Source organism: Corvus cornix, chromosome 18, assembly GCF_000738735.6.
Source record: "Corvus cornix cornix isolate S_Up_H32 chromosome 18, ASM73873v5, whole genome shotgun sequence".
In the NCBI taxonomy this organism is placed as follows: Eukaryota; Metazoa; Chordata; class Aves; order Passeriformes; family Corvidae; genus Corvus; species Corvus cornix.
In genome coordinates, this window is record NC_046347.1 from 11,189,041 (window position 1) to 11,205,627 (window position 16,587).

At 57.2% G+C, this 16,587-nt stretch overlaps 1 protein-coding gene across 1 annotated transcript in view; it reads right to left on the reverse strand.

The window, feature by feature from the left end:
- Positions 1-16,587, reverse strand: part of SLC39A11 (solute carrier family 39 member 11) — a 70,928-nt gene that overhangs the window by 10,033 nt on the left and 44,308 nt on the right. The window contains 1 exon segment of the mRNA XM_039562184.1: positions 7,695-7,764. Coding sequence (XP_039418118.1) covers positions 7,695-7,764 — 70 coding nt within the window.

The following is a 16,587-nucleotide window of genomic DNA, read 5'->3' on the forward strand; positions in this document are numbered from 1 at the left end:
ATAAAAACTGGGATGTATGACAAAAATACGGGTATGTGATAAAAGCAGGGATGTGTGACAAAAGCAGGGATGGTTTTCCCTCACCTTCTCCCAGGTGCCCAGCAGTGCTGGAGCCCAGCACCCCAAGGCAGGGCTGCTGTGCCAGGGGGGCACCCAGGGGCTCCCACCCCATTCCCAGGTGCCCACATCTGCATCCTGCTGGGAATCACCAGCCAAGAGCAAAAGTGGAATGATTCCTGCTCACCCCTGTCCGGTTAAAGGAGAGCAGCTCCTCTGTGCTGCCTGCAGACCTGGAACTGAACAATTTCCTGGCAGCTGCAGCTCCAGAAGGGCCCATTATGGCCCCGGGCCCTGTCACAGGGTCTCCATTCCAATTGTTTCCCTTCTCCAAAGGGTTATTTTTAAACCCCGGACTCCGTGTTCCAAGTGGCTTTTGTTTGGCATCACCTGGGTAAGAAAATCAGGGATAAAGGCTTGGCCTTGCCCTGCTTTTCTCCCTGCCCTCGCCCTCTTGTGTGAAGGTGCTCAGGAAGCAAAAGGAGCACTTTTGGAGAGCAAAGCAAGGAGAGACTTTCGTGGTGAGGTCGTGGAGAACTCCACCCTACGGGAATTGGGGCCATCCCTTCATCCATCGCTGCTGGGGCTCGGCCAGGAGGGAAATGCAGCAGCTGAGGAGCCTCAGTCCTGGCTTGGGGCTCTCCAAACCTCCCGGAGCACATCCTCCTCCAGAGCCCTGCTGGCAACACCCCCGAGGCCATCCCCACCCTTCCCAAAGAAAAGCCCTGCAGGAACCTCCCCAGCTCCCCAGTGAACACCTCCCTCCAGGCCAGGCTCATTAAAAGGTGCTTAATGAGCACCGTGCCCCCTCTGTTTTGTAACCGGGGCAGGGCCGGCCTTTGTTCTGCTCCCGTTTCTCCAGGATCCCGGGGAAGGTGGAAATCCCCCTCAGCTCTGGGTGGGTTTTTCCATGAGGTGTTCCTGTGATCCCATAAAAACGTCGGGATCCCAGCCCCCATTCGGATCCTTCCTCTCTCTGAGCTCCGCTGTGGATCCCTTCCCCACATCCCACGAGTGTGAGACAGAAAATCCCAGAGTGTCTTGTGCCGGCTCCCAGACCACAATGACTTCCATTCATCCCAGGAAACACAGGATAAAATTTTTGCCTGGTTTCAATCTCCCTACATTAATCAAACCCTTTTTTTTCCCCTTTTCCCAGCCTGAGAGCCACAGCGTGGGAGGCACAGGCTGTCCCATGGAATAATATTTTCCAAGCCATCCTCAAAGTCTGCCTGTCAGCCCGAAGCCTCTCTGCTGTCTGTTTCACCAGAGCTGGACAGGAAACAATCCGTGGGCACAACAGATCCAAACAAGGCCGGCATTCCCAGCAAAAGGGCGGATGAATGGGATCCATTGTGCTGTGCTGGAGGAAACGTCCCCAGCATCATCCAGGGGGGAAAAAGTTTTCTGTTTCCAGCACTTCCCTACTCATTCCTGCTCCTTCCTCGCTGTCCCAAGAGGAGATTTCACCGAGGAGATTGAGGTTGGGGGTGGGATGAGGGTGGGACGGTTCATGGGCACCCAAAGCAGGCTGAGCTGGGCAAACCCAGATTAAACTCTGCTCCATGAAACTCAATTTCCCCCTTCCCCGCACCCACAGCGAGCCAGGGCCAGACCTGGAGCAAACCCGAGCTGCAGCTGGCAGAGAGGGGCACAGCAAAGTCCTGGGAGGGGAGAAGGGATCCATCCCTGCCCCGAGGAGCTCGGGCTTTAGGGGAGGAAAACGCACCAGATCCACCTTTTCTGGGAAGATCCCAGCCCAGCAGGGCAAGAGGGAGCTGAGGGGGGTCCCCATGTGAACCCCATGGACAAAGCCCCCCAAACCCCTCCGCTGTAACCAGGCAACAACCAACACCCCACACCCCAAAAAAATCCCCACTCGGCTCCATCCTAAGGCAGAGCTCTGCCAAAAATTTGCCTCCAGCACTTTTAAGCTCCCCAAATTCTCTGCATCCAGGAATCCAAGGAGGAGCCGGTGCCCAGCTCACCCGTGGCTTAACCAAACACCTCACTTTGCTTCCCAAACTTCCAGCCCTTGATATCTCGTCTGCTCTGAGGAATTTATGGCATTTAACTCCATATTGGCCTCACCTCTTTGAACCTCCCCTGGCCCCGGGAAGAGCAGCCCCCTGGCAGGGGTTTTTCCAGGGAAAAAGGCACATCTGGGAATGCTGTTGGCTCCAGGGTTTGCCCTGTGAGACCAGGCACAAATCCCAAATTTGGGGAGAGAAGTGGGATGGGAACATGGATGTTCCCACCCGGTGTCAGCTGGGAGAGGAGCAGCACCCTGGGATGGGAATTCTCATCCCAGACACATTCCACCCTCAGGGACAGGAGCTTCCTGCCCTGGAACAGGGATGGCCTGGAAAATAAAAATTCCATGTGCTTTTGGGCAGGCAGAGTGCAGAAAATCCATCCCTGTTTTATCCCGATCTTTCGGTCCAAGTCAGACTTGCAGGGATTTTTTTGCCAAGTTATTCCCTGGAACAGCCAGGCCTACGCTGTGCTGATCCAGCTTTATTTTGGATGGAAGTGGAGAAGCAGCTGTGCCCTGGCCGTGCCAGGAGCACAGGGAAGGTGCCCCAGGACCTTGGAGCACCATTGCCACGTGAGCTTCCCAAGATCCAAGCAAAAAAGGCATGGAAAATCCTGGTTTGGGCATTCCCCAGCAGCTCCAGGCTGGATTTTCCAGCCTTAACAACAACCTTTGATCAAATATTTCCAATTATACCCTCAAGTGATACCAAAATAACACACAGGCTGCGGGATGGGGCCCTGGGAGCTGCACCCACAGATATATTCCCACTGGAAGAGCATCCCTGGAGCGCAGCCTTCACATCCCAGCTCGAAAACAGCTCAGCCAGAGCAAAACCACGGCTGGCAGCCAGAGAATCAGCCAGGGGTGCAGGGAATATCCATCCCACCTGCTGGAAACACAGAGCTGCGATTCCTTATGGATGAGGAGAACACCCAGACAGGGATTGGCAGAGAATTCCAGCTGGTTCCAAGTTAACTGAGCACCACATTCCCTTTTCCTGCCCAAATCAGCCAGCCAAGGTCCAGCACTGTCCCATCCCCCTCATCCTCCTCCTCAGGGCAGGGGGTGTCTCAAACACATTCCAAATCTTTCTCCTGTTAAAAGCAAATTCCCTGGCACAGGTTTTTTCCAGCAGTTTTCTGTTGCCTCTGCAGTATAACGCAGGCACGCTCCCGAGCTCCTGCAATCCCACCCAAGGAAATTCATTTTATGGCGGATTTCTCCTCGACAGGAAAAAAATCCTCAGGAAGCAGCAACGCTCCATAAGGAAATGGATTTGGCTTTTGTGTGCTCGCCTCCAGCACAGGGATGAGCTCCTGCAGACAGCAAACACCTCCTGCGGGATTCGGGAGGTGCAGATTTAGGATTTGGGAGGTTCCTGCATCCCTGTTATCCCTCAGGATCACACCCTGCTCCCACGATGCAGGGTGGGATGGGAAGGGGGATATTCATCCCCTTGTGCGGATCCTTGAAGGAAGAGCTTGCGATGGGAAAAGGAGAGGGAAAGAGAGACCAAGGACCCCATTCCCCCTCTAATCCCGGGCTTCCAGCCCTGAGCTCCACACGGGATGCGGGAGGGGAGATGCTGCAGGCTCCTGGGTGCCTGGGTGGGATCCCCTCCCTGCCAGCCCTGGATATCATCCCACAGCTTCCCAGCGTCCCAGCCCATGGGATGAGGGGCTCAGGATCACCCCAGGCATGCCTGGTGGTGCTTCCACCCTCGAACAGACACGGGAGGGACTTGGGGAAAGGGAGACACGAGAGAGAGGCAGCAGCAGGGACCTGGCCCGGCGCCTCTCCTGTGCTCCATCCAGCCTTGGGAAAGCCGCTGGCAAAGCGGAGCAGGGTCAGACAGCCCCGGCTGTCCCCAGCCTGTCCCCTGCCCGTCCCCTGCCCACTGTGCCCCCAGAGCAGCCCAGGGACGCACAAACTCCGCCCGTGCTGCTCCCAGCAGCTCCAGCCCCATCTGGTTCCTGTTAAAGCAGCCGCACGAGGAGGGCAGGGGAGCGATCCCTCCCCCGCGGGTCAGAGGGAGAACAGGGGGAGGGAGCGCAGCTTTTTTAAGCCGTGGCTGCCCTTCTCTTTACCTTCCTGCCTGGAAGGCGGCCAGGAGCAGCTCCTGCCTTCCCCGCTCCCATCTGGAGGGAACCTTCCCGTCCTGGGCACACCCGCCCTGCCCTGGCCCTGCCCTGGCTCTGGCTCCTCTCCTGTCACCGCAGCCCTTTGTCCCGAGCTGCTGTTTCCACCCCGTGGAACTTCCCAATGTTCCCATCCCTGCACGGAGCGGGGCAGGAGCGGCACAGCCCCACAGCAGTGAGGGATGCTCCTGCCTGGGGACGAGGAACAGCTCAGCCCCCGTGGAAAACACCCCAAAAGGGGCACCTTCCACCATCCCAGGCTGCTCCAAGCCCCGTCCAAGCTGGCCTCGGCCACTTCCAGGGATCCAGGGACAGCCACAGCTTCTCTGGGAATTCCATCCCAGCCCCTTACAGGGAACAATTGCTGCCCAATATCCCATCCAGCCCGGCCCTCTGGCAGTGGGGAGCCATTCCCTGTGCCCTGGCATAGCCTCTCAAGCTCCAGGTGGGTTCTCTCCTGGCCGGGCCAGGGGCTCGGATCCAGCTGCAGCTCCCAGAGGATCCCGGAGCAGCCAGCCCGCAGGAACAGAGCCTGCACACCCGGTGGCAGCAAAGAAACGCGCAGGAGAACGGGAAGGGCCGGGAGCAGCGCCGGGATGAGCCGGGAGATGGGCAGGATGGCGAATCTCTGCAGCGCCGATCCAGCACATCGAAGCTCCAGCTGTGTTAAAAGGTGACATTCCCTTTCCTAATTGTCATTTTCTGGGTTTTGAGCAAATCCCGGGATGTGCTCCTGACTGGGACCCTCAGCTGAGGGGCTGCACTGCTCTGCTCACACCCCTGTGCAAAACCCTCTCTTGGAGCCCACCAGCACAGGGAAAAGTCCTCAGCCCTGGAAAATCCCTTCGGGATCCCCGCAAAGTGTCGGGAACAGGGCGTTACCCTCATCCAAACAAGGTACTGGGAAGGAATTCTTCCCCCTGAGGGTGGGGAGGCCCAGGGCTGCAGGAATGAGCCTTCCCCCGAGGCTCAGCCCGGTGCTGGCGGGCTTCAGTCACAGCCAGGGGGAGGGAAAAGGGGAATGGAGGAGGGAAACTGAGTCCCGGAGCTGCTCCATTAAAATGCTGTTCCAAAGGAATGGATGGGAGGGGGATCCTGACTCAGTGACCCCTCAGAGCCGTGGCCCCACAGAGCCGTGACCCCTCAGAGCCGTGTCCCCTCAGAGCTGTGTCCTCAGTGTCCCCTCAGAGCTCTGTCCCCTCAGAGCCGTGTCCCCAGTGTCCCCTCAGAGCCGTCCCCTCAAAGCCGTGTCCTCAGTGTCCCCTCAGAGCTCTGTCCCCTCAGAGCCGTGTCCTCAGTGTCCCCTCAGAGCTCTGTCCCCTCAGAGCCGTGTCCCCAGTGTCCCCTCAGAGCCATGGCCTGGGAGCAGCTTTCCCTTTGGATGTGTCCAGAGCCAGCACAACCTCTCACATTAAATACAATTCCAGCTCTTTTTAAAACCTCCAGAACACCAAGGAACCCCCTCGAAGCCTCCTGGAGCTTCCCGAATGATTTCCCAGTCCCCCCGAGCTGGCAGTGACAGACACGCTGGTGGCACTGGAGTGACTCTGTCCCCTGCTGCAGCTGGCTGCATTTGCATTGGTATTTTCCTGGTGCAGATGCCACCTTTCATCTCCCATGATTAATGCCCTTGGAAATCCGGAGAAAGCACCAGCTGCTTCTGCCTCCTCAGCTTCCAGGGAGCAGCTGAGGGGGAAAAAACTCCTTTTGTTCCGGCATCTCCTGGGTTCATGAAGAGCCTTTTATTTCCGAAGGTTAGGGAAATGCGGTGGGTAAAGCTGGAGCGTATCCTGCTTTTCCCACTGGGATCTGTGGCAATCCAAGTGCCTGGGCCAGCCCAGGGTCCCCTCAGGCAGGGATGTGGCAGGGAATTGGGAATGGAAGCGTTGGGATGGGTCTCTGTGGGGCACAGCTTGTGCCTGGCCACAGAAGGGGCTGGACAGCCTGGAGAGGTGCAGAATCAGCCTGGATGGATCTAAAACCAGCCCTGGGACCCCGCAGATCCTTCGGAAGGAATTGTGGAATGGTTTGGGTTGGAAGGGACCTCAAAGTCCAACCCTGCCATGGGCAGGAACACCATCCACTACCCCAGGCTGCTCCAGCCTGGCCTGGGACATTGCCAGGGATCCAGGGGCAGCCACAGCTTCTCTGGGCACCCTGTGCCAGGGCCCGCCCACCCTCACAGCCAGGAATTTCTCCCTAAAATCCCATCTAATCCTGTTCTCCTTAGGAACGAGGTGACTGAGCCATGGCAGCAGGTGTGAATTCCAAGGAGGAGGAGAAAAGCTCGGAAGGTGCCGTTTGCAAGGCGGCCACCAAGAGGTGCCAGCAGCTCTTCCAAAGCCTCGGCAGCTCCTCCAGCTCCACTCCAGATTTATCCCTTTCTCCCATTTCTCCACCCCAGTTCCAGCTCTGCCGGGGGCCGTGGGTGCTGTCATCACCTGGGCTGTGCTCCTGCTTGGAGGAGCAGGAGACATCCTGAAAGTCCCAAATCCCAGAGTTTGGAGGAGCTGGATGATCCCCCCGAGTTCACAGCAGTCCCGGAGAGCAGCACAGAAGGGTTTTCCTGGGAGCACTGCCAGGACTGGAGCAGGAATGCCAGGAATCGGGGATCCTGGGATGCCAAGGGGACCGAGAGCCTTCACTGCCACCAGTTCCAGAATCCTGCAGCCCTGCTTGGCAGGAATGGGAAACAAAGCCACCAGATGCTTCCCAGCAGCTCCAGCAGCTGCTCCCACCCATTGGGGATGCTGCTTTTAGGGAAAATCTCAGCATTTCCCTGTGCCAGGGATCCTGCCTGCTCCATGAGGAGCAGAACCAGGGCTGCTCCCAGCTCAGTGGGACAGGAGGAGGAGGAGATGAAGGAATCCTGCAGGGAGCCACGGAGACACCGGGCAGGGGCCCTGGGAAGAGGAGGGTGGAGACTCCACCATTCCTGTTGCCAGCTCCAAGGAAAGGGATTTACCCGGCTGAGATTTCCCTCTGCCTCCACCTGATTTACACATCTCCACTTCCAGCCTGATCCCCTTTTCCTGCCCTCCCTCTGCAGCTCCCCACAGGCAAAGCTCCCCCAGCGCAGCCAGTGCTGAGCCGAGCATCCCCAGCGACGTTTAACGGGGAGAAGGGAGAGAGAGAAACTCCCCAAAATCCCTGTGTGTGCCTCCAGCGGCACCCTGGGATGCTCAGCTGCCTCCTGCCCAGCTCCAGTGATCCCAGAGAGGCAAAACCACGGAACCACTGCAGAACCAGCAACAACAGAAAGCTTTTCTCTCGTCCGAGGAGCGCAGCACGAGGCAAATGCAGCAGCACCGGGAATTCCTGCCGCTCCCTTTGCCAGCCTCGTGCTTCCAGGCAAGTTTCGTCATGGATCCATGGATCTCCAACCCCCCTGGCACGGGACACGGTGGGACAGCCAAGCTCCAGGGGCAAAGGCGCACACAAAAAGCAGGACTTGGCCTTACCTGGCACTTTGGAATGTGGCGGACGCGGATTTTCCAATGGCCCCGAATCCAACTCCCACTGCCAGGCCCTCTGGAACAGCAAGGAAAAACCAGTAAGGTCCAGCCCTGAGCCCATCCCTCCTGCTGTGCTCTGTGGGAGGCAGCACTGGGGTGGGCAGGCAGCAGGACCCCAGCCCAGGAGGATCCTGCTCCTTTGGATCCACGTGAATTCAATCCAGCACTGCCTGGGGAATTCCCACTATGGACCCAAACCTGTTCCTTGGGAACAGCTCCCACTGTCCCCAGATCACCTGGCTGGGACATGAGGGAGCACCCAGGGCAGGGGCCGAGCCCTGCAGGGCTGGGGTGGCCCTGGGGATGTTCTGAGGGCTCAGCAGAGCTGAGGCACAGCTCTGGAAAAGGCATTTCCAGCCATGGAGCTCCACAAAATCAGCCCTGGCACCGCTCTTCCCAAAGATCCCTTTGGAAGGGTGACTCGCCCAGGGAGCAGAATTCAAAGGGAAAAAGCTCCTTTTTAATGATTCCCATTCTAAATGGTTCGTGTGAGGAACAGAAATAGCTCTGACAGAGGGGCAAGGCCACGCCGAGGCCCTGCTGCGGAGCGGGAAACTCACAATTGATGGGAGCACGGATCACAAATCCTGGGAAATGAAAGCCAGCAGATGGTGCGTGGGGAAGGGCTGAGCTGCTCGGGGAGAAGCTGCAGCGTGGGGGGAATCAGCTCAGGGGGAGGAGGAGGAGGAGGAGGAGGAGGAGGAGGAGGGGACACGGCAGCCTCGGGCCTTGGCCAGGTCCCCACGTCCCCGGACAGGACACGGAGATGACACGGACAGGACACAGGACATGGAATGGTTTGGGTGGGAAGGGACCTCAGAGCCCATCCAGAGCCACCCCTGCCATGGCAGGGACCCCTCCCACTGTCCCAGGCTGCTCCCAGCCCCAATGTCCAGCCTGGCCTTGGACACTGCCAGGGATCCAGGGGCAGCCACAGCTGCTCTGGCAAATCCATCCCAGCCCCTCCCCACCCTCACAGCCAAGAATTCCTTCCCAAAATCCCGTCTAAATCCTGAGCCAGTGAAGAACTTCCCACAGGCACTGCGGGACAAAAGCCCCTCAAGCCTGGGATGAGAGAGTGAAAGGAAAGCATCCCTATCCCACTTCCCACATCAGAGAGGGCTTTCCCAAGGGTTTCAGCCTCTGGAGCAGCTGTCAGCTCCTCCTGCCGCTGCTGCCCGAGCGGGACAGGCTCCACTCATCCCGCTTATCTGGAGAACTCGCATGGAGAAGGCGCCGGATGAGTTCATTCGGCTCCTCTTGGCAGAACAAAGAGTCAGAAATGACCAATCTCAGCCCCCGCCAGGGAAACGTTTCCATTTAACCCAAACAAAGGGATTTTGCCTCTCCTGGGCTTCCTTGGCTTTACAGTCCCAGGCACTTTATCCCGGTGAGGCATTACCAGGGATCAGCCTAATCCCGTGCTCACTCAGGGATCCTTACAAAGGCGTTTTCCTCCCTGCTCCTTCAAAAAAAAAAAAAAGCTTCAAACCCTCAGTCTGGAAGGGATAACTGTGCTAGAGGGGAAATGTGGGATGATCCTGGGACACCTGGATGCTTCCCTGTGCTGCCAGATCCAAACCAGCCCCGACACCAAAGACCTGGATGAGGATAATCTACAAAATACACCGATTTTTTTTTTTTTTGCCTAAAAAATATCTTTGCAGGAATTTTTCCTAAAAAAAACTATCCTTGCAGGAATCTTGCCTAAAAAAAAATATAATTACAGGAACCTTGCCTAAAAAACACCCTTTTGTAGGATTTTTTCCTAAGAAACAACCTCACGGGAATTTTTCCTTTAAAGCAACCTTGCAGGAAATTTGCCTAAAAAAACACATTTGCAGGAATTTTTCCGTAAAAATACCCTTGCAGGAAACTCCTGTGGGGATGCAGCGTGGCAGGGAAGAAGGAGGAGGAGGAGGAAAAGGAGGATCCGTGGAAATGGGAAAACGAGAAGCGACTCACAAATCCCACAAAAATCTGGGGTTTGGAGGGAAGGCAGAAAGGAAAGGAAACGCAGGATTTGTCAAAAGCTTCTGCCTGCAAAGGATTTCAGGGCAGGTGAGGGGAGCACGGCTCAGCAGAGGTCAGTGCCTGCAGAATTTGGGGGAAAATAGCAGGAATTATGGATTTAGCAGCAGGAATTAGGGATTTAACAGCAGGAAACGCCTTTTTTGATGAGGAAAGGAGAGTTTGGGATGCTGAGAAACCCCTCTGCATGAGCAGGACTGTGGCTACCAGCATGGACACACGGAGTTCATCCCAAAAAATGCATCCCTGTCATGAAGCAAAGCACCAGCACTTGCCAAATCCCGCTCGGCGATGCCAAAGCCCGCAGCATCCGCACATCCCACAGCGCTGCCCACCCCTGGCCAGGGCTGGCAGTGGCACTGTCCCCTCCCACAGGGATTTCTGGAGCTCAGCAGAGGAAGAGGCTTCCTCCAGGAGGGTTCTCCAGCTGCCAACGTCTCATCCATAATTCATCCCGCTCCTGGAAGAGCTGTTAAGTTCCTAGCGGGAAATTAATCTTGCCGTAATGAGGTTTGGATTTCTCGGAGAGTTTAAGCACAGCCACTCAGAGCTTTTTCCCTCCAGACCTTGCCAGGTCCCTCTAGGAAACATCGTTTTGCCATTTGCTGCTCTGGGATCAGCAGATTCCAGGGATTTTCCACTTTTTAGGTCCCCACCACTGTAGCAGCAGAAGGAGGAGGTGAAAGTCACCTTCAAGAGGCTTTTTCTTCGTACTATGGAAACGGTTTGGGTTGGGAGGGACCTTAAAGATCCCCCAAATTCCAGCCCCTGCTGTGGGCAGGGACACCTCCTGCTGTCCCAGGTTTGTCCAGCCTGGTTTTCAACAATTCCAGGGAGGGGGCAGCCACAGCTTCTCTGGGAAATCCATTCCAGGGCCTCCTCACCCTCACAGGGAGGAATTCTTTCCCAGTATCCCATCTAATTCCATTCTCTGGCAATGGGAAGCCATTCCCTGTGTCCTGTCCCTCCATCCCTTGTCCCAAGTCCAGCTCTCCTGCAGCCCCTTTAGGCCCTGGAAGGAGCTCTGAGCTCTCTCTGGAGTCTTCTCCAGGCTGGATCTGAAGCTCTCCATGGACATCCCAACACCAGCCAGGACAAAGCTCCACTGGCCAGGCAGGATTCTGGATCCCAGCTTGGTTTGTGCCTTCCCTGCAGCAGCAGCAGCAGCCCAAAAACGAGGCCAGACCCCTGCTAAGGATGCCCCGAACCCAAAGCCCTTCCACCAGCCACAAACACAACATCCCAATGATCCATCTGCATTTTCCAGCCCCACCCACGATTATTTGCACTCGGAATTCCTCACTCCTCCCTTCTCTTCCTCCAGGATTTGCTGGAGGAGCACATGGTGGGACAGGGAGGGAGGAAAGCACAGCCAGAGCTCTCACAGCCTCCAAAACACTGGCAAGAGGGCAAATAAACCCACTTTGGGGCTATTTTACACCAAAATGCCCTGAGGGAGCACACAAATAAAAGGTGTGAGCACGGCTGGGCACTGCAACGATGGGAAGCACTCCAGTAATTCCAAGATCATGAGGAAAAGAGGTTTTGGGGACAAAATCCCATCAAGGATTGTGGGGGTGGCACAGGAGGAAAGCACAGCCCAGCCAGGCAGGGGGAAAACAGGGAGGAATTGGATTTTCGGGAAGGGAGTCGCAGGAATCCAGCACAGAGCTGCTCCAGGAATGGCTCTCCCATCCAAAAATGGGAATTTATCCATTAAAGGTGTTACTGAAGCACTGACCCAGCTGTGCCTGAGGTCTGGGATGTGCAAACATGAAGCTGAAACACCTCAAAGGTCCCTGATGTGCCCAGATGGCTCAGTCCAAGATAAGAACTGATGGTGCAGCTTTGCCTCTGAGTTTTCCAGGGATTGGGTCCTGGCAGGGTTGTGCAAGAAGTGATGAAAAGCAGGGAGGTGATGCCAGGGGCAGCCAACACCTGGAAAAGCAACCACCTGCAATTCCCAGCTCTCCAGAGCTTGGCAGCAGAATGGACACAGAGAAAACCCAAATTATTTGGGAATAAAAGAATTCACTTGGGAAAATCCTTCTGGGATCATCGAGTCCAACACTAACCCACCAAACCCTGTCCCTAAATGTGGCTGTGTGTGGTTAAAGTGACATTAAAAAGGGGATTTAAAGTTCCCAGGCAATTCCAAGGAGCTTTTCCTGGAAAAAACTTCCAGACCTGGGTTCTCAGCCTGATAAACCCAGCCCAGCCCAAGGGTTTGGACCAGGGGGGGCAAATCCAGGGGAATGTGACACAGGTGGCTCTGGGCAACTCCAGGCAGCAGATCCAGGGAAAAACCAGATCCAGGGAAAAACCAGCCCACGAGAAGCCCATGGTGTTGCCTGAGGGTTTGTGGGCATTCAGGCGGAATTTGGGAGGCAGGAGGCAATCCTGCTAATTCCTAATCCTGGTTTAACCCCACAGCAGCCAGCCCATCCTCATCCCACCCTGTTCCTCTTTCCTCCTCCTCCCACAACATGGAAAAAATCCTCATTCCAATCCACGGAGCTGCAGCAGCTGACCAGGAGCTGACAACTCCACCTCCACCTGATTTTAAGGAATTAAAGCAACTGTCCAACATCCCAAAGCTCCTCCATCCTGGAAATGCTTCTCTGGAAGCAGAAAACTCTTTCCCAAATTAACAAAGCAGAGCTCAGTTAAAGGCAGGGACTGAGCCTGCTGGAAATGGACTCTCCTGACCCCGCAGCACCTGAATCCATCAGAGATATTTAAAGTTTCATTTCCAGCACGTAAATGCTTTCTCAGACCACTGCTCAGCGAGGTTTAATGTGACAGACCCAAGATCTGATGGGGACAAGGCAGGCAAGCAGCTCCCACATGCATATTTCAGCGGAATATTTCATTCCAGCTGCTGAAAATCCTGGATTTAATTGGCTTTTGTCACCTTGGTGGCTTTCCTGCTGACAAAACAGCGCTGTGTTATCGGTGCCTGTCGCTGGCTGCCTCCAAATGAGTTTCTGACAGATGAGCTGCTGGCAGGGGGACACCAGAGACCCCCCTGTCCCCCCTTCACAGTGCGAGGCTGGGAGGAAAACTTCCCACCCTGGAAGGCACGGAGTTACCTTCCCATGGGGCTGCTCCTGCTGCCATTCCAGAGCCTCAGCCTCCATCCACATGGGAGGGGCAGGGGATCCTGAGGGAGCTGAGCCGGGGGCCACGGAGCTAAAAGCAGCCTGAGGGCAGCAGCCATGGCCGGGGATGTCACCTGGGCCCTGAGAATGTCACCTGTGTCCTTCACCTCAGACCATCACCCACACCGGGGGATGTCACCCGTGTCCCTCACCCGGTGCCTCTTCCTGCATTTCCCACCTCCCTGCACGGAACCCCGAGGACTCAGAGCGAGTGTTTCCCTCCACCGAGGTGCTGGGTGGATGAAAATGTCCCAGTGTGTGATGGCGAGGTGACAATTAACGGGAGCTTTAACGAAAGGTCAGGGGGACCTTTCCCAGAGCGGCCGCCTCCTCCTGATCCTGATGAGTCACTGCCGCCGGAACGTTCCGGAGGGAGCCGAGCTCCCGGCTCTGTCTCCGTGGGCTGCATCCCCTCCGACCTCTCTCCTCCCCCGGCTGCTCAGGGGCCATCACATCACAGCTCCATGGCCAACAGTCCCTGCTCATCCCTGACGCATCCACAGGGTCCCTCTGGAATTATCCCGGAGATGGGCAGTGGCCTTGGGAGCCATGTCCCAGCTGGATTTTCTCTCCGGAGCAGAAACGCTGTGAAAAATTCATGGCTGTTCCAACGTGCATCTTTCCATCCCTCTGAGCCCATTCCAGGGCCAGCACTCTGCTCCACTTCCCTGAAATTCCATGGAATTGCTGCCCCATGTGCTCCCTTGCACCCACCAGCACCTCCCCTTACCTGCATCTTCCTTGGAACACAAAGCTGCAGGGAAGCCTTTTCCTCCTTTTCCTTACTACAAATAACCCCTTCCAGCGGGAGTGGAGGGCGCTCCGAGTGCCCAGGAGTAGCCAGGAATAGCCAAGGCAGCAGCTCGAGCGGCAGGGGCAGGAGGAATATTGGAATTCCAGGAAGAGGCATCGCCCAGACGAGGCGCAGATGAATGGGTGCAGCTGATGGCTCCCGCTCTCACGCTCTGCTGAGCCCCAGTGGGTTCCCAAATCCTCATTAAAGTCAACGATTGGAAAACAGCCTCAATTTCAACAGCCCCATGAAAAAAACATCATCATTCCAAATGAATGTTGCCAGCCTGGAATGGATCTGGGAGAATATTCATATCAATAATCACCACTCTTCATAATTGAGATGCGATCTGGCACTCATTGCCCGTCCCTCGGGAGGCCAAGTGCTCGGGAGCGCCTGTCCCAGGAGGATGAATCCAATCAATTTTTGCTAATGACAAAGCAGCCAGCCTGGAAATCACCTCCCATCCCAGGAACTCCAATCTGCCAGCACAGCACGGAACCTCTGCCATCCACAGCCCCCTCCCTTCCCCCTGGCACTCTGTTCTCAAATCCACCATCATCCCAGGATGGGCTCCAGCTCGGGAAGGAGCAGCTCCTGGTGCAGGGGATGAGCTCTGCCTGTCCCTGTGGGGCTGGGCTGAGGTGTAGAGAGCTGCAGCATCCAGGATCCCACCTGGGAACCGCAGGGACTCAACCACAGGGACACCAGCGCTGAGGGAGCTCAGCTGGGAGGTGTCAAACCCCATGGATCGGGTACCAGCTCCCTGGGGAGCTCCCTCCTCGCTGGTGGGAAGATTCCTTCTGTTTTGGACCCTGACAACAGTGACACCTGCATCCCTCACCTGCATCCCACCCCTGCATCCCTCACCTGCATCCCTCACCTGCATCCCACCCCTGCATCCCTCAATGCCAGGAGCTGCATTTGGCACAGCCAAGGATGGGATTCACTCACTGTCCACCCCAGGACATGGCCACAACAGGGCACTGGGCCAAGGGGTGACAATGCTGGGTCCCCACCAGGTGCCCCCACCCCACTCAGGGACTGAGCTGCCTGAGGAAAGCCCCCAGCACAGGCACAGCTCCCTGTGCTGCTCCCCCGCCAGCTGCAGAGCAGGAGGCACAGCAAGGACACGAACTGGCTGAAGCTGGGAGAAGCCATAAAAACCAGCAGCGTCCAGGCAGCTCCCAGGCCCAGGCAGCAGCTGTCCCTCCTGGGGCTGTGCCCAGCCAGATGCCACCACACGGAGGGCAGCGGCTCTCACGCTACCCAGCCCCAGGGCCCCGGGGCAGAGCTGCCAACGAGCGTGGCTGAAATCAGGGTGGCACTTCCCGGCCCTTGGGGCAGCCTTCCCTCCATCCCCCTTCCCTGGGATCACACAAAGCGGCAGCAGCACCTTCCAGAAGGAGGGAGGTGTCACCGGAGAGGCGTCACGGGGACGGGCAGGGGGTGCCTGCTGTAAATGTGTCACCCACACCAGGAACTGCCACTGCCAGTTACGGGTTCAGCTGTGCCTTGGTGCCAGCCCGGTGCCAGGAACACAAGCAGGGGACAGCACTGCAAATCCTGCACCCTCTCCTCCACACCAGTTATCCCAGTTGTCCCTTCTGCCCCTCATTCCAAGCACTGATCAGACCCCACCCTACAGCTTTTGGGGTAAATCTCTCCCTCCTGGGCCAGCAGAGAAGGAAGACCCCAAAATGCCACCAAGGCAGTGCCAAACCGGGGCACAGCCTCTTGCTGCCACCTCCAAGCGCAATCCCAAGGGGAAAGAACTCGGATGCTGTCACCTGGGCGTGCAGGAATCTTCCCCCCAGCCCAGCACAGCTTCCTGGGAGTCTCAGTGACCCTTCCCAGAGCTGTCACCACCTCAAAGTGTCTCCTTCTCCCCTCCTGTCCCTGCTGGCCACGGTGCCACCTCCCACCCTCCCTCCTCCCGCGGCAGCTCCACCTCCCCGGCCGGGTTTGTTCCATGTTGGGCTCCCTCGCTCTGCCCTGCTCCTCCCGCCGCTCCTGCTCATTAAAAATAAATCAATCCCAGCTCGTTGATGCATTTCTGGCACTGGGAACTGGAGAGCAAGCCTCAGGTGGAGCCCTGTGAGGTTTGGGGGTGAGCAGGGGACGTCAGTGTCACCTCACTCTGTGACCTGGTGGCTCTGCCACGTCCCCTTGCTCCTTCCCAGACCCCTCTGCTCAGCAGTGGAGGCAGAACCTGAGAGCGAACGCGGAGGGGTTGGGCTGGATGCAGAGAAGTGAGGCCTTTCCCTGCAGGGAGCGAAGGCTGGAGCAAAGGGATGATGCTGGGATGGGCCCAGGCTTGTGCCCCGTCTGGGCACACCCGGCTCTGCCCAGCCCAGCACTGAGGAGAAAGGGAATTTCAGGTTTCCGTGGCAACATTCTGGGGGTTGGAAGCAGCACCTCGTGCCTGCCTGGGAGCAGCCCCGCTGCCTTTCCTGGAGGATGCTCCAAGGCAGGGATGCTCCCAGGGATGGGGCAGCTCCAGCCAGGTCCCTGCTGTCACCTGAGCAGATTTTGGGGGTGGGGGACAGACATTTCCCAACAGCCAGGGGGAAGCAAGGCAGGGAATCGTCACCACAAATGCCTGCAACTCCTCCCCGCCTCACTGCCACACACTGGGAAGGGACTCAGGTCTGCTGGAGTCACCAAAGGTCCCCACAAGATCCCTGTGAGCCCTCTGAGGGGTGGCTCAGGGAGCTGGAAAGGGGCTCAGGCTGGAGCAAAGGAGGCTCAGGGGGGACCTTGTGGCTCTGCACAAGTCCCTGACAGGAGGGGGCAGCCGGGGGGGTCGGGCTCTGCTCCCAGGGAACAGGGACAGGAGGAGAGGGAACGGCCT